The 25,506-nt window shown below is 39.0% G+C and overlaps 1 protein-coding gene across 1 annotated transcript in view; it reads right to left on the bottom strand.

Annotated features, from left to right (window-relative positions):
* Positions 1-25,506, bottom strand: part of LOC128905110 (histone deacetylase 9-like) — a 150,284-nt gene that overhangs the window by 3,892 nt on the left and 120,886 nt on the right. The window contains exons 13-15 of the mRNA XM_054190594.1: positions 20,703-20,836; positions 11,013-11,097; positions 5,696-5,849 (exon numbers count right to left, since the gene is read on the bottom strand). Coding sequence (XP_054046569.1) covers positions 5,696-5,849; positions 11,013-11,097; positions 20,703-20,836 — 373 coding nt within the window. The remainder of the gene's footprint in view (positions 1-5,695; positions 5,850-11,012; positions 11,098-20,702; positions 20,837-25,506) is intronic.

Below are 25,506 nucleotides of genomic sequence, written 5' to 3' on the forward strand. Positions count from 1 at the left end.
AGGAAGTAATGTCTAAATAAGGCAAATTAAATAAAGTATGAACTCTGGCGAGTTAAATGTAAACCCTCAAGGAGGCAGGCAAAAGGAGAGTCTGAAGAGCAACATGTTAAAGGCATAAAAACTAATGATAAAAAGATCTTTCAAATACATCAGAAGAAATGATCAAAGCATAAAAGGAGCATCAAGGAAGGTAGACCGCAAAAGCAAAATGAACTATTTATATCTGTGTTCACTAGAGAAGCGTCAGGGAGATTTTATTATTTGCAGATGAACTATCTTAAACTGAATCAGCACTAGAACAAACTGATATATTAAACATTGACAAATTGCTAAGAGCAGATGATATTTGTTCACTGAGTTCTAGGGGAATGCAATTATGATGTTGCTAAAGAAATAATTTTTGAGCATGTTCTATTGCTTAACTCAGCATCCGTGCCAGTGGCAGAGAAGGTAGGAAATGGAATTCCCCTTTTTGAAACTACAGGAGATACAGTAAGCCCATATGGGGAAATTGATAGCAGATATAATCAGTGATAGAATTAGTAAGCATTCAGGTAATAATAATTTGGGTAAGAGTTATGTCTTATCACTTACAGAGAAATCAAGCCTTTACAAATTTATTAGAAGTTTCTGAAATAAACGAAGGAAAAGGGATCAAGTGATATCCCTGTGTGAAGAAAGTCTCCCAACAATGTTAACCAAATGCTTTGAGGAATTTGGGTTATAAGAGAAGGTCCTCTCATAGATTAATAAACCATCAAAAGTAGGAAACGAATAATAATATTGGTGAATTTTCACTATGGAGGGATTCTCCAAAGCGTCTCAAAAAGACTTGGCAGACTACCAGTAGATTTAGGTGATAATGTTTGTTGATGATGCCAGATTGCCAATACTAGTCAGTTCTAAAGCCCATAACACCATTTCTGAGTGGAAAAGAAGGTAAACAAACACAAACTAACATACAGTACACAAAACAGGGGGGAAGACAGTTTTAACTTTTTATACACAGTGATGGCTATAACTGAGACCTTGGAGTTAATGGTAGAAGAGCAGAGAGCAACAGGAACAAGAGAAGAAGCCCAACATTAAACTACTCTGTGCCCAGCACCTGGAGTCCTGCATGAAGTTGTTACTCCATCTCAAAGAAAACTACAAAAGGCACAGAGGGGCAAGAATCATCAGCGGTAAGACGTTATTTTCATACCAGGAGGAATACAGACCCTTCAGACAGATGAAGCCTTTAAAACCAGAAACGGGGCAAAAACTACAAGTTAAAAAAGAGCTGCTTTTATTTAACAGAATGCAGTAACTAGGGGGTCCCAAGTGAACTTACCAGTTAGTAAGTTTAGAGCAAAGAAAAAGAAGTGCAATGCCTGATAAGGCTGTGCAATTCACTACCTGAGTACCAAATGTATAAGTTGGTTCAACAAGAGCTTTGAAAAGTTTATGCCTGGGTAGGTGTCCTGGACGCTTTTACACAGGATGGGTCAGATACAGCTGCTGAGGTCTACCAACTCACCAGGGCAAGGGTGGCTCTCAAACTCCTCTGCTCCTGGTTCTCTTCCTTGCACACCCACCACCAGGGGACAAGAGGAAGGTGGGCAACATAAGGCTGCAGCCGCACCTGGGGAAGCTCTTCTTCAGCTCCTGAGCCTGGCTGTGATTGCAGATCTGTGGGGTATGGCCAGGTAAGGGCATGCTACTCAGCACAGCTGAGGTGGATACCCAAATAGTGAAATGCTAAGTGAAGCTTTATGAGTTGATACAGAAAAAGACCCTAGATGGTGGCTAGCTGTACCCTGTGATCTCACCAGTCACTTTAGCATAAAATATAATCCATATAACGTAATGCAATGTGAGTGAAACTGCAACTGGTAGCTCTGTAACACTAAGAGTAATATCTAAAAATCACACTTTATTTTCATTTCCATTTGAGTAAAGTCTATGCTTAGCTGAATAAGGGCCATAAAATCAAATCCTGATAAATGTCATTCTCAAGATTTACTGTTTGTTGTAAAAATAGTAAGTGCAAGAGATCTTACTCCACACCCTTCTATTTTTCCATTTTAAGAAGAAACATACAGAAGCTCCAGTGTATCAGGGACAGCACTGTACTGAATATTTTCACAGCAAGATTTCTGAAATGTGTGTCTGGCCAAAGCAAAATTCTAATCAGCTAAATCTGTATTTCACATAGGGAATAAGCAGTCATCAACACGCAAAAGTTATGGTAGTTAGAAATGTTTTATAGGTCATGCCTGTTCCTTTAATTGCATCTGTATTTAAATCTGTGTTAGCATCAGGCATGTTTTCTTTCCTATCCACAAACACTTTTTTCTATATCTGTTCTCTTCTGAAGTCTATAATCAAGTTTCAATTGGATCTTAAAATGCAGAGTTGTGCTTTGGTAAAATAAAACACCAAAAGCAAAGCAGCTTTTCACGGTTTTCTTCATTTAGCCTGCCAGAGAAAATCAAATAAAAAAATAATCGGCACCGTCACTTGAAGAAAAGAAAGAAAGAGAGAAGAAAGAAAGAGAAATACTTAAGATGGGCCTTAGCCAGGAGCATTTTATCCTTTATTCATCGGTGGTAAATGAGTCAGATATGAGTTGGCCAGGAAAAGAGCTGCTTTACCCAAAATCTGAGTTTAAAGTGAGTCATCTCACTCCAAACACCAATATATCCTCCAACATAACTGGCAAGAGTTTCCCGCAAAGAGACTCTTGCTGCCGCTCTCTTCATCTGGAGGCCTGACCATCCAAAGCTGAAGTCAACAGGATCTCTACCATCAATTCAGTGAAACAGGGTTAGAGATGCAGGCCAGAATTATCAGCCTGGCTGACCATGGTGGGAATTAAGAGAAAGTAAATCAGCTCCTGGCATAACGAACAAACCCTTCCAGCTGCCCTGCCAGCCATGGCACTTTCTGCTCTGATCCCACCCTGTCTCTTGCAACCAACTTTCCCAAAAAAACATTCAATGGAAAGGCTTGCAACAGGTCTTCAAAAGGTGGCCCCCTTCTGCAATGTGGGGAGGAGGATCGCATCTACAATGGCCTTATCAAGAGGACTTGAGAACCTGAACATCGTCTCACGTCCCTGCAGCCCTGTCATTTGCCATAGAAAGGGTCTGGAGAAGGAGCATTGCATATTTGGTCCTTAATTACAACAAACATAACAAATGTGAAAAAGCAAAGTTGGACTCATCACTACATTACTGAAGTTTGTGTTGGTATGTGTCTATGAAATGAACGGCATGTTTTCGGGAAATGAATGAAATTGTACTGGCATGAAACCAGAGCTTGCAACGTCGAATCTGTCCCTGGATTTATGATCCTGTGCTGGACTTTCATTCATGCTCAAAGTGCAGCCAGGCTCTTTCAGGTCTCAATCCAGCTCAGGAGACCCTCAAAATCAGACCTTCAGGGTCACCATTTTTGATTCCATATTTCCTTTACATTCAGCTGGAAGAAAACATAGACAATGATATCCCGAAGCCTCAGAAAACCTAACTAACTATCAATTTTGGCCCAGTGGGACAGAACTTATGTTGTCTTGTTGTTCTCTGATGGCAATCTGGCTTTGGGTGACTTCTTTGTGGGTTACGAATGGGGAAACAGAATTAGGAACGCATGCGTGCATAGGGTTTTTTTTTTTCTGCTGTTGAAAAATCTCTACAGCACCACAGAAGATATTTCAAACGAAGTCATTTTTCCACAGAACAATTCATCATGATGGATTTGTCCCTATAAGAGTCCAGAACTGATGAAGTGTAATGAATCTGGCAGCCACATGAATTCCACTTGTGTACATTTCAGCACATCCGTTTTTTTCCGTTTCTCTCAGCTCTGCTCTGAAATTCTGTTTTCACAATGGGTGGAAACTGTCACAGGTTATCAGTAGGTAGGTAATAAATACAATAATTGAGTGCAGTGTTAGTCAAAGGGTTATTTTGTTCAAGTCATGTCGGATCAGCAGTTGCTCTCAATGGCTGTAGTTTTAAGTGAGTGGAGGCATGTAACAAATACAGTTCTTGCTTATTCTGAGCAACATAAAAATACACAAAATTAACCACACCCTTTTCAGAAAATTTAAAACTTTGTTTTGTTTGACTGCATTAGTTTCAACACTTAAAGTGAACTTCTTTATATTTCAGAGCTATGCACACACAAGCAGGCACCTTTCTGTCCCTGGCTAGCAGAAGTATCTCATAACTGTCACAAATTCATATGACAAAGCTTACACTATTCCTTAGCTGAGCAATGATTAGCACTCTCACAAATCTAAAATATGTCCTCCGTTCATCATGGATTCTTCCCTAAGCTTTTATGGATTTGTTCGCAATACTACTAGCACAACAATAGCCATAGCATATTAAAATATAATTACAGTCGGAAAGGTAATTATGTAAATACCGCAAACTTTACTAGCTAGCTCTGCTCCCTGTGTGTCCCTTTGAGCCACGTCTGTTAACTCATTGACAGAAGAGAGCGCTCCCACTGGTGTAAGAGACACTCACTCCCAAACGCATCCATAGCTTTTAGCTCTGCGCTATTCCCCCCGGTGCCTATCAGTTCAGTTCTGATTAACAGAGCCAACGTGGGAGGCAAGAACCGAATCAAACAAGTAGCTGTCACGACATAGGAGCCATGGATCCTTTCGGCTGCCCTCCCACCGTCACTTTGCCTACCCACAGCTCCCTCCTTTCTCTCCTGTTGTTACACAGCTCTGCTCCATAGCCCGCAGGGAGCTGTTGAGTCTCCTTATAAGGCTTTTTTTCTCCTTTCCTCCTCCCTCCCCTGTTTTCTCTGTGTGATGGAAACTGAATGGTTCTACTGCATTTTGGGTCTTCCTCTGTTGGAGAAGGCCAGGAAAGTTTGTCCTTAAAACGAGTAAATGGGAAACGCCAAGAACTTCTGCAGTGGCTTTTCTGACTCCTAACAACTTGTTGAAGAAATACTGTTTTGTAGATGATATAGTATTCAGTGGTTATCTTTTTTTTTTCATCTCTAATTGGCAAATCAACCAACAGCAGTTACTGTATCATTTTCTCAATTTGTGAAATTGAAAGCAATCATCGTTAATGTTAAAAAGCAGCTGGCAACCTGGAAAAATCAGCGTTCTCATTCTTTGCTGCTGTACCTTCAGCTTGGTACACAGAAAATGTTGGCCCTGATCCTGGTCAGGATTGCTTTAAGTTTTATACTGGCACCATTCCATTGCTTCCAGGAAAGTAGCTTTTAATGCCTGTCTAATGTCATTTAATAATGATTTAAGTCCATTGTTATTAAATTTACCTGACTGTGTTAAATGCCTTCCTAGAAAATTAAAGCTAAAACAGGTTTGAATAGCTTCCAATGAGAAGAATATGGCTGATTACACTTGATCATGTCTATTTTTCCTCATATGCATATGGCACTTTTTATGTAGTAGAGAGCATTAGACATGGGGAGGCAACAAGTTTCTTGTACTAGTCGTGAACCTTAGTAAAGAATCACATGCCAAAAAAATACCTGCTAGCATAGAATACCTCTGCTTCCAGTGGCCAAGTGAGAGAACTCAAAACCAAGGATGAAAAATTCTAGGTACTTCAATTAGCAGATAATTTTGAAGTAACCCTTAGACTTGCTGTCTTCTTCATCTCACTGGACTGGAGTGAAAACCTTGTTCTCTGCAGTAATTGCATACGCTTACCTGCTGCCTTCCTGAAGGATACACTGCTCGACATCCACTGAAAGAGAGGCCATAGCAGATACCGTTTCTGTCTCCTCCCTCTCTCGTTTCTGAGACTCGGCCAGAGCACAATCCACTGGCACAGAGTACGGCTCCACTGACTTCCAGTACTTGCCTAAGGAAAACACACATAATAATTTATGGGAATTTCAGCTAGCATGGTGGTACAAGCATAGTAATCACTTAGTTCAACACTGAGTGATTATAATTTAAAATCACTGCGGTGTAAGCAGTACAGTTGAAATTTCAGACTGCAGTGAAGAGGTATATTTCTGAACCTAAGAATGCCAAGTTGGAAAGTGCTTTCATTCCAAGGGCTGTGTCACACCCTTCCCCAGAAGGTAATAAACTGGGGGAGTAATACACAGACTAATGAACACATACTGTCAGACAGGCTATTGGCTTTATCTACGCAAGGTGAAGGGAGTGCAGGGCAGGGTTAATACCTAGAAGCTCTGATATGGCAGACAGTTGATGCATATGCAGCAAATAGGACTAGAAAAATGAACACGGTTATAGAAAGTGCTCACACAGCACTGTCTTGAAAAGGAAAAAAGTCAGAAATGCCAGCTCGGACTGAAGTGATGCTGCCAGAACAATCAGGTTTGTTAGTCCTGGATGTTCTTTCTCCTCCAACCTCAGGGCGTATACTAGAACAATAATTTATTTAAAACTTTCATATATGAACTGGCTGTTGCTGGAAAGCCGCCAGATATCATAAGGAATAGAGCTTTCTGGTTTGCTGTGTAAAAACACAGCAGTGGATTAAAAGGAGCATGAGTATTCTCAGCTTTCTGCCTGCGACAGAAGAGCCAGTAAGAAGCTTCTCAAGCAACGCAAACAATAATGGCAGGTGACTCATCGTCAACATATAAAATAGTTTCCTCCTGCAGTGCTATTAAGAGCCAGAGGTTGATTAGCGGTAACCAGGTGAACAAGTAAGAATTTACATATGTATTTCTTACAGCCCAGTAATCCACCGAGCACTCACTAATTGCCAGGTGGATGACACCTGGAAATTAGGAGCTTTGGGAAGGCTGGGAGCTCTGGACCAGAGCTTATTCAGTGTTTAGCAAGAAACTTCCAGCAGCTGCTGCAGAGGTTGGGTCAGAGTACTTATCTGGGAATTAGTCGGAGGGTTTCAACAGCTGTGAAAGAGAGGGGATCAAGTAGGGGACTTTTCCGAGGGCTAAAAGGAGGATTTTGGCAGCTGGGCAGCGGGCTGAGTCGAGGTGCTTATCCGGAGGGTAGCTGGAGGCTTTGACAGCTGGGAGGCCAGGCCAGCGGTGGTGCTGCCTGTGCTGCACAAAGGCTGCTGAAAACTCCCTCTTTGGTAACACAGCTCTCAACACAGTTTCAGGCTTTTCGAAAGATGAACTTTTCCCTCCAGTGAGAAAGCAGCTGTCAATAAAGCCTGAAAATGTCTTTATTCAAAAACATCATTGCAAGATGAAAGGCCAAGTCAATCTGCAAGAACAACCAGCGAGCATGGCCAGTGTGTTTCTTTGAACTCTAATAGTGTGCACGTTTGAGTAGTTAGCAGAATCTTTAAATAACGGGGACCTTCTGGGGATAAAATGTAAAGTGTATTAAGTATCCTACAAAGTTGAGATTAAGTGTTAGGAGGTTGGCTTCGTTCCAAAAGCATGAAAGACACAGCTAAAAAGTTATGTACATAACAGTAGGCTCAATGATTGGAGCCTGGCAAATTTTATAAAAACAAGACAAAAATATTCTCTATTATTACTGTGCTCAGAGACCATATTCTCTATTCATTAAAAAATACACTAAAAACAAACAAAAAAGTTATATGAGCATTCCACAATGTTCTCACAGATCATATGTGCAAAAGTCAGTCTTTGCAATATACACCCAATTCAAACCCTATAATTTATGAGCTAAATGTTCGCAGAGTGGGTGGGGTTTTTGTTGCAGAAACAGATGTGCAAGAAAATCAAATCTGTTGGCATGGGAATAATACCCCCTCTTGCCTATAAAAGAAATGAACCCATGTTCGCTGCTGGAGTTTTCAAGGGCTCTTATTCATAAAATAAAATATTAGTAACCAGCTACCACTGTGTTGCTCTCCTGCAGCAACAATAAAACAGCATCAGTGAGGATTGCTACATCGCGCTCGTTCATTCACACACAGGCTTGCACACCAGCTGCCCGCTGAATCCTGACTTTCTTGTAACGCTAAAACTCAGGGCCAATTCAAGCATATTAGTGGGCGCTCTGTGCCCATTTAACTGCCCTTCGCTCCCAAGCGATCCGTGATTTTCCTTGTTTCCCTGCATTGAGACTTGGGTTATGAGAGGGGCTCCAGTGATAAAAAGGGAGAGCAGAGTCAGGCCAGGAAGCAGGTGGCAGCACCTCTGCTGCAGCGGAGGGTCTTGGAGAGGAGAAGGGGAGTACGTGGCAGGGTGTTTGTGGTTTGTGGGAGGAAATTTTAAAGCAGTCCCAATTAGGAATAGCATCCAGGTAGCAACAGGTACCTCATGCAAAGAGGGCTTTCTGATGCTTGTGAAAAAGCAACGGCAGTTTTTTCTTTAAAATCAGAAAGCTGTACCTTACGTGTACCTTACAAACGCCTGTGGTAAGCAGAACAGCTTTGCAAGTTTCTTTTTATAAAGAACAAAATTCATATCTTGCGCAGAAAACATAGAAGGCTTGCATGCGAGCTCAACCAAAAGATTGGCAGGCAAGGACTTGTGGAACGGAGAGGCAATCACAGCATGCAGCTGCAAAGAAGCTTTGTTAGAAACCCTAGGTATGCTGTGGACCGACAATTAAATGAGCTCAAAAAGCATCTGCCTCAAACTGCTCCCATCTCTGAAAATGCCATTTCTGCTGTGCTGTACTGGAATGTGAAATTCTACCAGTCCTGTTACATTCATTGAGAGGAACTTGGTGGAGCTCAGGGGAAAGAATGAAGCATACTGCTGGTTTCATTCATACAAAACTTGAAGAGCAATCACGGCTTGCAAGAACAAACAATGAAACCAAATCAGTCTTCTAGGTATGCTTTGGCTTTCAGCATGAAAATGTGCTTAAGTCTCCCTCAAAGATTTGTGGGAGCACTGATTATTACCAGGAAATAATAAAAATGAATGTTTCTGTCACTGTTACAGGCATTTGTAACTGCCTTTCACAGATAGATTAGGACATACCGTACCATGGCTTGCTTGAAAAAAACAGTTTGGGGGTGGTGTATTCAAGCTAGTGGACAGGATTGTTTAGAAATAGCATATTACATGGGTGTGGGAACTACTATTTCCAAATGTATTACATTTCCAAAGGAGCTTTGGATCACTGTCACAAACAAAACATTTATACAAATTCCATTCTAGTTAGAAAAAAGTTGTTTCCTCTCATTGTTTAAGCAAGTATTGTATCTTCAATTTTTTGCAGCAAACACAGAGGGGGGACCTTTTTTCTGTCTAAAATATTGCTAATTTTCATTATCAATGTCGGGTCACAGAAATAGACTCAATATACATGCAAGCATTCGTCCAAACAAATGAGGCTTTCTCAGTATCTCTCCAGGTGCTACTGGCTTTTCAGCCTGCATAACTCCCTGTAATATTCATCAGGTAACTGCTTCTCTTAATTCCATCTAAATATGCATCCTCCACAAAGCTGCACTAAACTTCCTCAGTGCTCCTTTCTGTCATCCAGGCGTATTCTTCTCTACTACTTGGTCTCTCTCCAGACAAAATAATGTATGCATAACCTTTCAGGTAATAGCTGCAAGAAAAGACAAACTGTTGTGTATAAAGAACTCCAAACGCTGAGCACTCCAGCTTAGGTTTCAGAAGAACAGCCCACCGGACTGCTGTGACTGTACCAGCTCAGCTCAAACCTAAGCTTGTTCTTAAAAGTAAAGTTAAGCCACTCTGCAGAGCTCTGAACTATGCTTTTAGATGCACACTATATATTTCTTCTTAAATCCATTCCTTCTTTCTGAACTGCCATCTTTTGTGCGTATTTCTAGTAAGACATGATACCTTTCTGGAGCAAGTATTAAGTATTTTTTTTTTCCTCAAATCACCCCTTTTTCTTTGTTTGTTTCAGATTCATTGTCATTAAATGTGTGTCTTATTTCAAACATAATTGCATATTCTTTCTTCCTGTCTGTGGCCTGTGTTCATCTTTCTGTCCTTATTATCATTTGCAAATCTGCTCTATCTTGCATAGTACATGAATTTCCTTAACTTGACAATTCCTTCCAGATCAATGAAAGGGAATTTTAAGGAAGATACTAACTCATGAGCTACCCTAGGACATACCACCCAGCAAAAATCACTTATTAGAATTTATGATATACAGCCGATTTACATAGAGCATTTGCATATCTGGGTGACTACTAGGTAATGAAAGATTAATTATATACCTACAATGAATTTTAATTGTCATTTTACAACTAAAACCAGATTGGTAATTACTGTATAATCAATGCATAAGGCATGGTGTCCGCTTTACAAAACTGCTTTTATTTTATACAGATGAATCCCAATTACTTGTGATTCATCTAACATGAAGCAAGACATTTGTTATCCATTTGTTATTGTTAAGGAGCCAGCGAACAGTAGAAGTCAGGAAGCTCCCACTGTCTCGGTAAAATGGCAGAGAGCAGAAGATTAGAGAATTTAAGGGCAGTCTGCTCAGTTGGATTAAGGCAACTGATGGCTGAGACAAAATCTTTCAGTGAGAGCAGAGCGAATGCCCTAAAGCATCTGGGTAGTAAAGGGTTGGGGTCAGGGCACACAAGGGAAACAATCAAGTACCTTCTGCACCAGAAACAAAATAAAATAATGTATTTGTTAGCATTGTTCCATGGATCCGTGCCGATTTTGAGCTTTTTATCTCAAGCTCCTATACATCTTAAAGCAAGTAACTTGTAAAGGGCTGCACAAACAGAATCTGAAGAAACTATTTGTTAGAGCTCTAATTTACCTGTCTCTTCCTGTCCCTCACTGGCAAACATCTATTTCACCCAAGCTGCTCTGGAATGGAAAGATTTGGGAATATTCAGGAAGCAGAAAGCTCTAAATAATTTCAATGAGTTAGTTTTTCAGGGATAAATACCTAGCAGAAACAAAGATGTCAAAGAAACAAAAATAAAAGCATATACATAGTAGACACAGCATGTTGGTTTATACACAAAACATTTGCCCTCTCGTTTCTCTGAAACAACAGGTTTAATGTCTATGACATCAATTAAAAATAAAAAATACCCCAAACCCACCAACCCACCAATCCAAACTTGGAAACATACTTTGAATTTCAGTGGTCTTTTTTAAAGAAGCTATTGCATTCATATTGGGGATTTGGTGCACAATATCTTCTGGGAGAGGCTCCAGCTGCAAGAATAGAATAGAATAATATAAATTTTCAATAAGCCACAGGGAAGTAAAACAAACTGAAACAATCTAATCCTCAGGAAAAGCTCAGCCCAAGAACTGGTTAACATTTTGCTGGTATCAGTTCTAAAAGTATAGCCATGATTTTGTTTTCTGTTTTCCAGCCATGTAATTGAATTCCAAGGGGCTTTTCTATTGGCTGCAAGACTAATCTATGGAGTCTCTGAAGCAGGTGCATGTCTGTGTATTATTCATTAAAAAAATGCTAGTTATTTGTGTAATTTTTGTAGGTTCCTCACAAACCAAATTCCACTGTGTCTGTATACGCAGCTGGGCACTCCAAACAAAACCTTGCTGAAGCCACACTGGAACCGAAGTGTGCACTCTATTATCTTTATTTTTCTAGTGTTATTACATCTAACCATCTTACACATTTTCAGATTTATAGGGGAAAACCATAAAACACAGCTGCTTTTACTAGCTTTGCATTAATTTCAAATAAAGTAGTAGACAAAAAATGGTTATGCAGATCAGCAGTAAGAGTTCTCTAAGTTTTTTATGTTCAGCTGCATTTTAATGAACGAGTTTTAATTGTATATTCTTTGAGTAGGACTGCATCATAATAAATGAGCAGAAGGAAGCGTTCAGTTACTGCACAGTTATTTTTGCCCTGGAATGGATAGATATACCAAGCAAACTGTATTTTGAAATTCATCCACGTGTGCTTTTTTTGTCCACCTTCCATACATTTTCTCCTAGAAAAAGGGTAAAACTTTTTTTGGGCTAAAAGTCTCTTCTTGTACTGTAATAATTAAAGTCTCCTTGAACTCTGCTTAGAGAGCTGCCAGTTTTTCTGTTTCCCCCCATAGACTGCACTGGATGGCTGGGGGTGGAGGCGTGCTTCCTGCAGAGCCAGGAGTAGCCGCCGTGTCAAGGTAGACAAGGAAGAGCGGTATCAATACCAATCTCTCTTCTCTAAAGCTAAGAAAGTTCGACCACCGTTGACAGGAGACATCTGCACTGTAGACAAAACTCCTTTCTTAAGCATGCCTGGGTCTACTTTAAACTAGGTCAAGTGGAGCCCACCCAAGGAGCTTCCTCTGTGTAGTTAATAGTTCAGTAGCCATCATATACTGTCCTCCGGGTTGCTACCGCCGCATTGCTACCCACCAACTAGATAAAATCAGCTTTGATCCAAGTATACAAAGTGGGAACTAACTGTAGTGTAGATACTCCCTTAGTGCTGCTATTTTAAGCAAGCTCAGCTACAAATCCCAGAACTTTTGGGATCCTACCAATACGATCAGCGGTAAATGCCTGTCAGTGATAAAGCCATTGCAAATATCACCAGTCTTTTGGAGCCTTGGTAAACAAAATGAATAGGGCTGTTCATGTCATTATTTCCTTAGAATCCCATATGGGATTGCAGTTGGAAGATTTCCTTGTGGCTAGAAACAATAGCACTATGTTTTGTTTTCAAATAGCATAAATCACTCCATTCTGCTCAGTGAGCAAGTGTGCAAGGAAGTGCTGGTAGGACCTGACTGGGTCCCAGCTCTATCTGGTTACCAAGGAGGCCAAACTGCAAAGGAGGATTGTTGCTATCTGAGATGTATCGTGGCTTAGAATGAAGAGATCAATTACAGTAAAAATAATATTTACAGGTAAAATTGCAATACTTAAACCACATTACCTTCACGATCTTCATAGGCTTCTCTATTTGGTAACTCTTGCAGGTACCAGGGGGAAAACTGCCTATTTATGAAAATGCCCACCAACAGATGAAGCTTTACAATAATCGATACAATAATCTTAATCTGTACCTTGGGTCATGTAGATAAATAGCACTTGCTTTTATCAGTTATTATTTTCTGTTTAAAGCAATCTTTCATTTGGCCAGGAAGAGGACAAAATCCTGAAGTTCTGTTTGGTCATACTGGGTGCTGGAGCACAAAAGGGGAAGGAAAGAGTAGCTTAAGGTTCTGTTCGGACAATTTCCTAATTCCTAAAGCTTTGATGACCAATTAATTCCCCTGAAGTAGGACAATATAGCTGTAGGCTGCAACAGTAGGAACAATCGTACAAGGTATGGAATTGCCAGATTACAAGAAGTGATAGCTGTGTCTTGCTTTGCCCTTTGAGTACCTTGAGATTCTTTCTGCAGACCTCTTGTACTAATTATTAAGCGGGGAGTAACTGGTGTAGAGACAGCTAGAGGAGATTTCCTATTAAAAGCTGAATATCTTGCTGCCTTCTCCAGAGCCAGATTTCTGCAGGAGCCAAAAAATTGTCTTGTTTTTTTCCTAATATATCAATGGCACCTCTTTATTTATCAGTGTAGAAATATAGTGTTTAATGAGTAGGCTACGTTTGAATATTATACATATCAGATGAATATTTAGAAATGTCAGATGTGTGTTTAGAAATCAGGGTAAGATGATGAATTATTAAAGAAAAGAAGAAAAAGTGTCAAACATCCAAAAATTATCCCCATCATTACTCCATCTGTTAGCTCTGCTAACAGATCTGTAAGTGATGTGAGTATAATAGTCATGTTTGATCATTTCCTTAACAAGTTTTTCCACAAAACTTTCATGTTGCAGCCCAAGCTTAGCTTCTGCTTTGGAGCTATTCTGCCTCCTCGCCCTTAGGGATAGCCAGGCAGAACTTGAATCCTCTTCCATATCGGGGAAACCTTATCAGGCTCCAGAAGTAAGTTCATTACATCATATACCCTGTCCAGCCCAAATGCAGTACTGTTACAGGAGCACTGTAGAAATAAAGCCAGTGGTTTATGGCAGCTATTTCTATACACTTTGAAATGAGACTGTCTGCATTCAAAAGAATGGTTTCTGTTGGCAGCTATCCACTGGTTGGATACAACTGTATAGACATAGGAGTGTCCCTGGAAAATATCAGCAGTTAGACCCAACAGTGAACAAAAGAAATTACTCTACACCTGGCATACATGGCACCATCACCTTCCCTCCTACACTTACTGGCATTCAGATCATGAAGCCTATTAAATCTGGAGGCTAACAGAAAGGAAGCCGAAAAGAGCACTGGAAATAGACTGTCAGGAAAGAAATCTTTCAGAGAAGAACAGCTCAAGTCAGTGCAGAAATAACCAAACCACTGGAGAGACAGTTTGGACCAGACATAAAGGGTCACATTTTCAAAGCTTTTATACAGCTGAATTGGGCTTTTGTGCCCAAAGTAGCAGATGAAAGTAGAAACTGTGTCCACTAATCATTTTCAAAGTAGGAAAAACAATGTAAATGGGCAAAAATCACTTGGGCTGCCAAAGTCTGCCAGAGGCATATCAACAAATGTTTGAAGAAGGAATTAACGATGGAAATTTCAAGTGCCCAGAAGGTGATCTAAAATGATCCTTGGGAACAAGGACAGAATCTGAAACTACAGCAGTCTGTACTGTGCTGGAAAATCTAGAAATTCTAGAAGTATCTGCATTGTCTTTAAGCACTGTCACGTCTTTAAGTGCCAAGATTAGCTTCAGAGAAGGTTGTTGCAGAGTGTAGTTAGAGATAACGGAAAAGTGAGGCAATTGCAAGCATAAGGTAAGGAGTATGGAGAGTCCTGACAGAAGCAGAGGAAGGTGAGAAGGCAGGCAGGCTCCTCAGGGATGCCTGGGTTGCAGGAGAAGTGCTACAACCGCCCTTTCCCAGGTAAACTGTACAAGAAGCACATCATCATCTGGGGTTTGTTGCTCTCAGGGTTGCCTATGATTAAAGAGGGCTAAGTTCAAAGATCTCACAGGTCCTCTCTGTTCTTATATTAGCAATCTTCTCAAAGTTTCTACACTTTCTGTTTATACACAAGCACTTTAGGCAGGTATTTTTGTGATCCACGTTACGACACATCACATAAACAAGTAAATTTTCAGTAGGGAATATGTTCAAAGTCACAAAGGGTCATTAAGACTTACCAGTCCCTGAAACACAAAGGATGCCTTGGAAATATGTAGCTTTGGAATCAAAATATTCTCTGTTTCCTTGTCCAAACAATTTCCTGACTAGCACTGCCCACACTGGGGACTTTGATGTCACTGTGCTGACCTGTGGCACGCACATTGCTCCACTTTCCTACCCCATCTAATTCTCTATTTCTGGGCCAATTTCAGGACTCCGGGTTTATTCAAGCAGCAGTTGACAGGTGTCTTAGACTCAGTGTTAATTATTTTCTAGTATTAGACTCAGATTAACAATGAGGATGTGAGATTGTGACCAAGTTTACCATGCAATTTAAAATTGATCTCAGGCCGTATTCACTTCCATGAATATTTCCATTTTGGAGAGAGAAATGCTTACCTGTTCTGGCAAATAACCCCTTTTTAATGCAGTCCAGGCCCTCTTGGCAGAACTCGCTGCCTAGCTGGCAAGCAGCCCCAGATTCACACTGAATTCCACAAAGGATAAAGTGCCAACTTTTCATCATCAGCAGGAAAGCTGCAGAGTATGAGCTTTCCACTTAAATTACCGTCCCCTCCTAAATGCCAGCTCAACAGATTGCAAGCAAGAAGCACATACTTCACACTCTGCAAGAAAATTGCCCAGTATAAGTCTTCAAGCATGTTTGGGAGCCAACCAATCACAATGTTTTGTCAAATTCTGCTTCAGACTGAAATTCAAGCCAGAAGAATATTTACTAGAAGATGTTAAATTTAGTCACTTAAAAATGTTTTTGCACTCAGGGCCAAATTCAGCCTTGGCCGCCACAGTCAATGAGAGCAGACATGCATCTTCTGTGTGCCTTTGTTGCAGGGTCCCGCTGGGCAGAGCACACTGTGGACTGCACTTCTCTGCTTCCTCTATGCAAAGAAGAGCATGACCCCGTCTGTGACTAATTATCACTTGTTATACATCACGGCAAACTGTTGTACCATGTAGAGCTGAGAGACACCGCCCAAACCTGTAGGTATATCAGAGGGACCGTGGTATTAGACTGACTTCTATGTCCCGTGGCAATATCCCACCTGCTTGCTTAAAAGGGGATGGGATGAAGGAAGAACTAAATCCATAGTTTTTAACTCAAAGAGGTGCTTGAAGAAATCCTTCCTTATTCTCTCTGGCTGCAGAAGAATCCACAGCTGAATGTAGTTATGTTGGAAATAAGCTGCAGGATTTAGGATACTGAACTCAAGGAAAGCTTATTGCTGAGGACTTTTTACATCCAGGTAGTGCCTCTTCAAAAGTAATGTGGAGCAAAGAAAGCAGAACCTATCCTTGCGTGCGTAGAGCAGCCTTACTCATCAACACCTGGCACCAAAAGACACAGCAGAGTTCTTTATAGCACTGAAGCTAAGATGGACAAAATAGCGTGGAATTTCTATTCTCCATGACAAAGACTTCAGAGAAAAATCTCAATATTAAACCCAATTTTCAGACACTTCTTGGAATAACATACAAATCTTAACATGTAATTGTTTTCGTAGTTGAAGCAAGATATATATCTATATATGCTTTAAAAATAAGTATTTGAAACTATACAACCAATCTGTGAAAAACTGTAGAATCATTTAAAGAGTATCACCATCAATGAGAAAATTGAATTTTAAGCAGAAGACTATATAATCATCTCATAAATGCTTAGGTTTAAAAGTAATGTCTCTTTTCTAATTATCTGAATCCATAATTTCCTTTGTTTTGACAGATGCTCTTTTAATGGACAAGTTGAGAAGATTCAGGGATATTTTAAAGCAACTGATGCTCATCCTGCCTTTTTACCTTCCAGAAGGATTTCCATGTTTTCATTTTGGATTTCAAGGAATCCAGCTGCTTAATCTGTTCTCACCTCTTAGGAAGATTTCCTTCCAAGGAGATAACCTACAGTGCTCCTAATTAGCTCTGCAAATGGTCAAATGGATTTTTCACAAAATGACACGGAAATGTTCTGCTTGTACACAGAAGCATGGACAAGAAAACCCAAGATCTTAATTACTTTTTAAAAAATAATTTTATATGTAACCTTTCTAATTAATAATTTTATCCTTATAAAATGTATCCTTATCTTTATCTCTTTAATTTCCTTTTTATTTTTCTCATCATTTAAGGAGGGATTCACACAACCAAACCAGACTGAGACATTTCAGATACTATAGGTTGTCTTGCCTGACAGTTGCCACTCAGAAAGGGTATGGGTCTCCTCTAAAGTCTGTTTACTAATCTTGAGCCGATGTCCTGAATACCCTAAATTATATAAGAAGGCACTAGGCACATCTGTTTAGGGAACTGGGTCTTAGAAAGAAACATTTAACAATAGAAATACCTCCAATCAGAGAAAACCAACAATGATAATCCCATTTGTTTTTCTGCCAAAATTTGAAATTATTGTTCAAAAGTACTTCTGCAGAGAAGTTCAGAAGTATTGACCATACATAGATGGGGCTGATAGCTCATTTAAATTCTGAGCTCTTCCAAGAAAAAGAGACCTTTTTAATAGTTTTTTTGGTTAGTCTTCAAAATCAACAACTGTGTGCAGGAATTTCCTGTGCCATGCTCAAATTATTTAAAAAAGATTAACTTGATAGTGTATTCTTTTCCTAGTGGCTCCACTTGCATTTGTTAAGAGAAGAGTAAAAAGTTATCTTGTTAAACAGATCACTGTGCTATAGGCCACGTATAACTAAGAGCAAAATATATCTATTTTGGATGTCAGTCTGTTTTTCTTCTTGGTGTTCAGAGACAAATTAAGAAAAGAACGCATTTTTCACTTGTAAGTTTGATGTTACCTCTACATGTCAGACCAGCTCTCCATGAATGTTGAAAGTTGCGTCTAGTTTTACAATTACTCTTTTTTTAAAATGTTATTCTGCTGGTAATAGAACATATGAAGCAGGGAATTTCTGTATTGACAACTCCTGGCCAAAAACAACAAAAGAAAAGAAAAAGTTTTCAAAAAGCCCTGCAAAATGTTTATGAATTCTAATCCTCAGCACATGAATAAATACATCTGACAAACTGCAGAGTACCTTACAAAGGCCTTTCCCAACCTTTCTAATTTGAGTTCAATTACATGTGTAGCGTTTAGAAAATGAAGTTCATCTTGCCAATGTTTTTAAACTAGGGTTGCACTACATACTATTATTTGTAAAAGTGAAAGGCAGATAATAGGTTATAATTATCCTATTAATCACCTGTAAAGAATTGCATTCAAGGAAGTATGCATCCTCAAATTACAATAATTGGTTGTTTGAAGAACAATTTTTTTCTGTGCCTGGCAGGAACATGCTTTGAATTTGCTGTGCAGGTTCATGAATATTATGCTGAAATCAAGCAATGTATATGCTATGGGTCATGTGGTGTTGACTGCCATAAATCTATAGATGTCAACAGACGTGCAGATTTCTAACTGCTAACTAGGCATCAGACTTCCTCATTAGTATCTGTTCCTCGGCAACACCTTTGGTTATTCTTTTAAGCAAACATCAGTTTCTTATGGAAGTGTGGGTAACAACATCCTCTCTGGAGTGTTTTTCTCTTCTTAGCGGCACAGCATATTTTCTCTTTGAAATTCTGTTGCACCAGACCATTTAATGCATGTCCCTGAAGACAAAGCTGTGAGTAAGAGCACATGAGACTAACTCTTATTGCACGAGATGTTTCAAGTTATTAAAGATTGTGTTCTTTTACAAGTGAATTAAAACTGGCTGTGTGGTTACATTTGTATTAATTCTAAGTTATTAAATTCTTGCCTCTCCTGAAATTTGCTTTGCTGTATTTTGCAAACAGATAGACTCATAATTTACTTAATTTCCCAGTCTCTAGTTGTTCTAAAATAAAATAGAAGAAAGTCTCTATTCCGGTACACTTATGCCATTTCTTTTTCTCACAATTGGTATTTTTTCTCACATAATGGCTAGTCAGTGACTGCAGAAATAGTAGTTTGGTGTGATATAGTGTTAAAACAAAACAAGGCAGTTTTCATAAATGGGTAGCACCACCAAATGGTCATAACTGGATAGAAGGACCCAGGCACCTACACAGAGGAAGACACATCATATCATCAGCTTTGTACCATTTGCATGAGTCCCACAAGAGTGCAAATTTCAGAGAATGGGTTTAGAAGGGCTATGAAAAGCCACTGGTGCCATAAGATACTACCACAGGGAAGGTGATGACAGGGGATATCAATGAGAGTGCCCTGGAATGGCAGCTGATCAGGAAGGCAACACTGTATGTACTAAGATTGTCAAATGCCTGAAGTTAGGTTTTGTAAGCCACATTTCAGCACCCAAATAAAAGGACCAACATTGAGCTGAGCATCTATTTTGATAGTGCTTGTCACCACACTGGAAAACTCTCCTTACGGGACTTGTCAAAGGTGATTGTAGATTAAACCCAATGAAAGATTTTCTTATTTTTTTTGGTGGACACATCTACTTTACATTTTTGAGAATATTTTTGAAAAAACTATCACTTTATCCATTGCATGTATAATGTAAAAAACAATAAGCATAAAAATATTTTTCTCGATGGGTGATAAAGATAAAAAGCAGTGGTTAAAAAGAACATTTAGAAAATCCTTCCTTGCAATATCCATCAGAAGATGCATTATTTCACATATATTCACATAGGTATGAAGTCTTGAAGTGGAAGGGAACTGGCAGACTGGCTTGCAATTTGGCTCTAATACATTTGATTGGAAAGATTATATAGCTGTTATGTTGATTATATAGCACTTCTCCTGGGGAAAAGAAAGTAACACGTTGCACTTCATAACAAGATCTTGCAAAATTCACAATTTATGGTAAAGGCTTTTGTCCTTTCATAAATGATTTTGGCTGTACCTTCAGCAAGCTTATTTTCCTTCTCACCATATTTGTAGGAGAAAACATATTTTCTAGTGGACAGCAAAACCAATTTTTGCTAACTTGAACGCTTATCTTGTGTTTGCGTACACAAATAAGACGTACTCATATTTACTTAGTCTGATAGTCCACTCTCAAAAGTTTTTACATAATATATACAGTGTTTACATAATATATACAGTATTCAATAAATCCTGGGCACTCATTTAAATTACATACAGATCAACCCGAATTATCATTTATAACTTTAAAAAATTATTTTGAAGTCTTGGACACATTTTATCAGTGTTCTTCAATTTCAAAAGCCTCTGAAATATGTTCTTTTACATGTCAGTTGAAGGATCAAAATACTGCAAAAAAGTGTCTTTGCAATATCCAGTTCCTAAGATTACCAGATACCTTGCAAAAGCTATTTTTTGTCAATGATAGTTGGCCAGAAGGTCTGATCCTGATAGATGATATGCAGACCAATGACTACCAATGATGTAAAGTCTGGTATTCAGCACAACATCACCAAAAGCAATTTTGAGGTATTAAATCTGACTCAGAACTGGGAATAATTTAGGCAAATACTAAAGGATTTATATAATCACCTAATTTAGACATATTTATCCAAACCAGCTCATCTGAGGTCTGCTCATTTCTAAGATGTGTTCACATTGCCTGTGTTATACCAAATGAAAAACGGACTGATGCTATTGTTACTAAAAGAAAATCAAAGATAGGAGTTTCAGCAAACTTGGATTATTCTCTCCACCTACTGTGATTTATGTTTTACCTCATTTCCTAAAAGGGCGTTTATACAGGCTTCAGATGCATCACAGATGGCAGTAAGGTCATGTCCTCCCTCCAGTGCCAGCACAACACGGCCATCCGCTAGCTTCAGCAATTGCTTGGTTAGGTGACCGAAACCTGGTATTCAAATACAGTAGTGCAAATAATTAAAGTAGAACAGATATTACTGGCATATTTCACATCTGCTGCATGAGAATGTAGAAAGCTCACGGATATTGCACAGGGAGCTCGGGATATATTTAGTCCAGTATCCTGTTTCTGACTATGGCCCACACCAGATGCTTTGGAGTTATGTACATGGAATTTTGTACGAGGCAGATGTGAGATAATGTCCCTCATGCTGATCCCTAGTAGCTGGAGATTAGTTGAAACATGAAGTTGTTTCTCTTCTTGCCCTCATTAACCATTATCGCCCCAGATTCTCTTCCTACTTGCACATCGGTGTGACATTTACCCATGTTACTTAGAGATATCTGACATATCATATTTCGAGATATCTGACATATATAGCGACAAGTACTATTTGCAGTTAAACTATGAAACTAAAATTAAAAGTGATTTTATTTTTCAAATTAAATTTGTGTTTACAAATTGCTTCTTCCATTGTATTTGGGGTTTGAGTATACTATACAACCACAGAGTGAAAAATAGCGTAAACGTAAGTTACCTCTTAGCTCTATTTTGAAGTGGTTTTGGAGGCAGCATTAACAACTGTATCACTTATTTTGATTCAAGAGTTTGGTATAAGTTAAAACCATCCAGAACTTCATAGGTATTTCTACCAGCATCACTCACTCCTGACCAACCATGTTCTAAGTAATTCTACACCACAGCCAAAAATGATAGTGCTTCATTTTATGGTGATCTATAACTACATAAACATTACCAAAAAGTTTTCGTCTATTATTCAAGTCAAATTAATTTATTTCATTTTTAGCAACAAGAAAAATTGCATGAAAAAAATGTTAATTTGGAGAGAAGATTTTAGAGAGAAGTTTTGTGGTAGTTTCAAATAACAGGACGGTTATTATTTTTGATTAATCTCCTTTAAGCGGGTAATGATAATTAAAGCTTTGAAACTATTGAGTCAAATACCTTTCACATCATGTTCTTAACTTTTCTACTGGGTCTGTTCTAGTTGCTCTACTGATCATCACTACTCATTCCAGTGCATTTCATAGCCTTAAATAAAGCATTTAGAAGGTACCTGCTAAAGCTTGGGGCTCTATAAAGACAGTAAAATCAACACCTTTTTATTATGTCCCAGGGAAGAAGGTCAGCAAAAATTAAAAACTATAAAAATTACAAGCATATTTTCTAGAGTACTTTTCCAAGATGGAGACCTAAGGCTTGATCTGGCAAAACAGCAATCAGACAATTCGTTCTGTTTACGTCTTAGGACCTTGTTAAGCACTTGCCCATTTTTGTTGAGGGACTTTAATAATACCAGACTTGGTTTAGTTGTTCAGACCAAAAAAAAAAGGAAAAAAGAAAAAGAAAAAAGATCTATTTGCCACTTAATCTATAGATGATCACAGAACTCTTGAGGTGAAATATTGTTTCCTTAAGCCACTCCGGAATCTTCTGTGCCGTCTAAGAACTGCAGGTTTGATTCTAGCAAAGTGGTTCAAATTACATACAGGGTTGAAAAACAAATAAAATCTTAAACTCTCATTTAAGTTCAACCTTTCTTCATGAAAAAAAAAAAAACAACCCACCACCCAATCCTCTCTACAAAAGACCAAATTTAGACAGGATAATAAAAGTGAAGGAAGGAGTGGAATGAGGATAACCTTTGATCTTTAGCCAATTTCTACTTTCTTTTACCTACAGGATTTATTTCTGTCTGCATGTTACACATGTGATCTTTGGATTCATAAGAGAGTGCCAGCAGCGTAAAGTGAGTCGTACATACAGCATTTAAAGGAAATGAAGAAGAATGAACGGGCGCAGACTCCTCGCATCCACAAAATCTACAACTTACCCTTCGGGTCTGTGAGAAATCCAACAGCACTTTTAAGACACCATTATCCTTCATGTTATACAGCTTCTGTGAAGAAGGGAAAGCTCTACCATGTTTCCCCTGCACATTTTGAAAATTTTGTATGACCGCAAATGTTGCTACAGCCACATCGTAATTTTCTGAGGTATGTGTGGCAATAAATGTAAAGACTCTCTCAATGCCTTTTTCTTCTTTTAGGCAACCATACGTAACATAACCCATAGACATTGTTACAATGTTAGTTTGTCTGCTTGGTTTCCTAATGATTTTCCTAGTATCAATGTTATAATAACCATCCCTGGCTGAGTCAGGATCCGTGCAATGAGCCATACAGAAAACATTTTTCCCAACAGAGATCACGGCAACAAGATTAAGTGTTGCCAAACCAAATCTATATGATGGGGGCTTTTCTTCAGCATAACTACCCTCAGAAAGTAGAGGTGACTTGCTAGAAAGGGAGGAAATAACTTTAGCCAACAGTACCAACATCACCGGTGACCAAATGAGTTATGGAAATTCTTAACAAAGAAACTTGGATCCTGTGCCACTGCAGCAACCTAAGAAAGCTATTAGCTTCCTCAAGGAAATCCCCTGGAGTGCAGAAGTAACAAAATGGAAAGAAAGGAATCCCAGTCAAGTAATGGTTTTAAGATGGACTGCAGTTCATGCCAAATAATTAAGAAAAACAAGAAGAAAATAGTAACAAGCACCATGAAAAGAATCAGTCATCTTCCCTGCTATAAGGAGATCAAGCACATATTGGACACCCCACCGACCAACTCTAAGGTGAGAAAGGAGTCAGACGAGAATTTTGAATCCTGGATCTTCCAACTCACATGAATTTCTAGAAATCATCAGCAATTCTTGGCCCTTCCATTGTGCCTGCTGACAAAGGTGCCAGCTGTGATACTGGCTTTAAAAGATGGGTTTTGGTTTGGATTTGCCATACTCTAAAACTTCATACTTTTGCAGTGGTGCATAACAGTTATAGATTAGTGGCATTTTATAAAAACAGAAAAAGTTCAGTTATAAAGTGGAACATCATGTTGAAACATCAGCACTTGATTTTTGGTCCAGCTTTAAATGGGCATTGCTTCTTTGAGGCTGCAGGTGCCTTCAGGCCATTTAGAGTCTGAATGCCTGAGTGCCTGACAGGCATCTATTAATCAGGACTTGAAAGGGCCCTGGCAGTATCCATAATTATTTGTGTCATAAACATGAGTAAAAATGTCACAAATTAATAATAATAAAAAGAAATAGTACTTAAAAATCCAATCATTTCAGCCAATAAGTGAGAAAAGTTTACACATACAGGGGTATTTCTCAAATCTCATAAACGTGCTCAAAAGTGTCAAAATTTTTAAAATTAGGCTCATGCAGTGTGCCAGGAAATCGAGACCATGGTTCTGTGCCAACTATTCTTTTCATAATTTCTGTAATCTAAATGTTAAAAGTACCTGTTTCCTTCACAGATCCAATATTTAGACATTCAGGGTAGAATTTGCAAAAGCACTTAATACTCGTTTGCTATGATCTTAGTAGAGACAATTACAAACCTTCACTTTACATAAGAAACAACATCAAAACATTACTAAGTAGTTTGGAAAATCCTACTCACCAATTGGTTTACATTTTCATAACAAAAAACCTGTGGGCACACAATTGTGCATCTGAGCAAGAAAAACCAGATTAAAATGGAAACCATTATAAACCATGTTATTTATTGGAGAAATATGCAGTATATGAGCTGTTATCTGCTGGACTTTGAAGTAAAAATATGAACTTCTGAAACAAAACCAGAACAGTTTTAATTATACCCTTTCCCCTCCTCCAATGCTATTAGTGGAGGAGACGAAATATTCAGCCTTATGTAAGAAAATATTCTATTGTGGGAAGGCAGAAAGAGAGAAAATTAATACTGTATTATACTAATGAGCAAGCTGCCAGGCTGTTATTAAAGGACACAGTGTGCTGATCACTTCACTTACCATCTAAGCAAGTAATTCAGGTCTTAGTGGACTGGTCTCCCAGTATAACACTAAGGAGCCCTGGTTTTGCTTGGTTTTTTTTTTTTCTTTGTAACAGATGAACTCCCCATGTGCTCCTTCTACTTCTGCCAAACAAGGAATGACATAGGTGAAGCTTCTGCCTCATTTGACCAAAGCTGCTGGAGCAACTTTTTGGAGCAACACTACCTGGACTTACTGAAAACCAATAAAATGTTAAACCTTATAAAAAGAGAACCCAGATTTATTTCAGTTTTCTATTTTTATTTTTGAGGTATCCTTAGTCTGACAACTTGAAATAGAAAGTGGCGGACAGAGAGCAGGTGAAACACATCTTAATCAGGCCAGTTCCTCTCCAATGGACTCAGCACACAACTGTGTTGTGTGTTACAGCTAGACGAAGTAAAGCTAACAAGTCAGAGTTTGTATGTACAGCCTCCCATTTTGAGAAAGAAACGTTTGAGAATGAAGACAACTTGTGAATATTATTCTTTCCACATCCTTTCCTCAGAAGACAAGGAAAGGAACCATATGAACAGGGTACACTCCCCACCAGCACCGCAGCACTCCTTGTTTGCATAAACAGTCATGTAGGCAACTCAATTTGCTCGCCAGCAAATGTGCAAACGCCCAGTTAGCGGGGACTAATCCTGCCTCAGCAGAAGACAGACCCTTTGCCTCTCCCCCAATGTACATAAGGAGAGCAGATGTCTCCTGCGCAGTCATTTTCTGTGTGGCAGCAGGCTGAGGAGAGCAGAGCTGTGGTGCTGGCCCTTGCT

This window comes from Rissa tridactyla, chromosome 2 (assembly GCF_028500815.1).
Source record: "Rissa tridactyla isolate bRisTri1 chromosome 2, bRisTri1.patW.cur.20221130, whole genome shotgun sequence".
Lineage (NCBI taxonomy): Eukaryota > Metazoa > Chordata > Aves > Charadriiformes > Laridae > Rissa > Rissa tridactyla.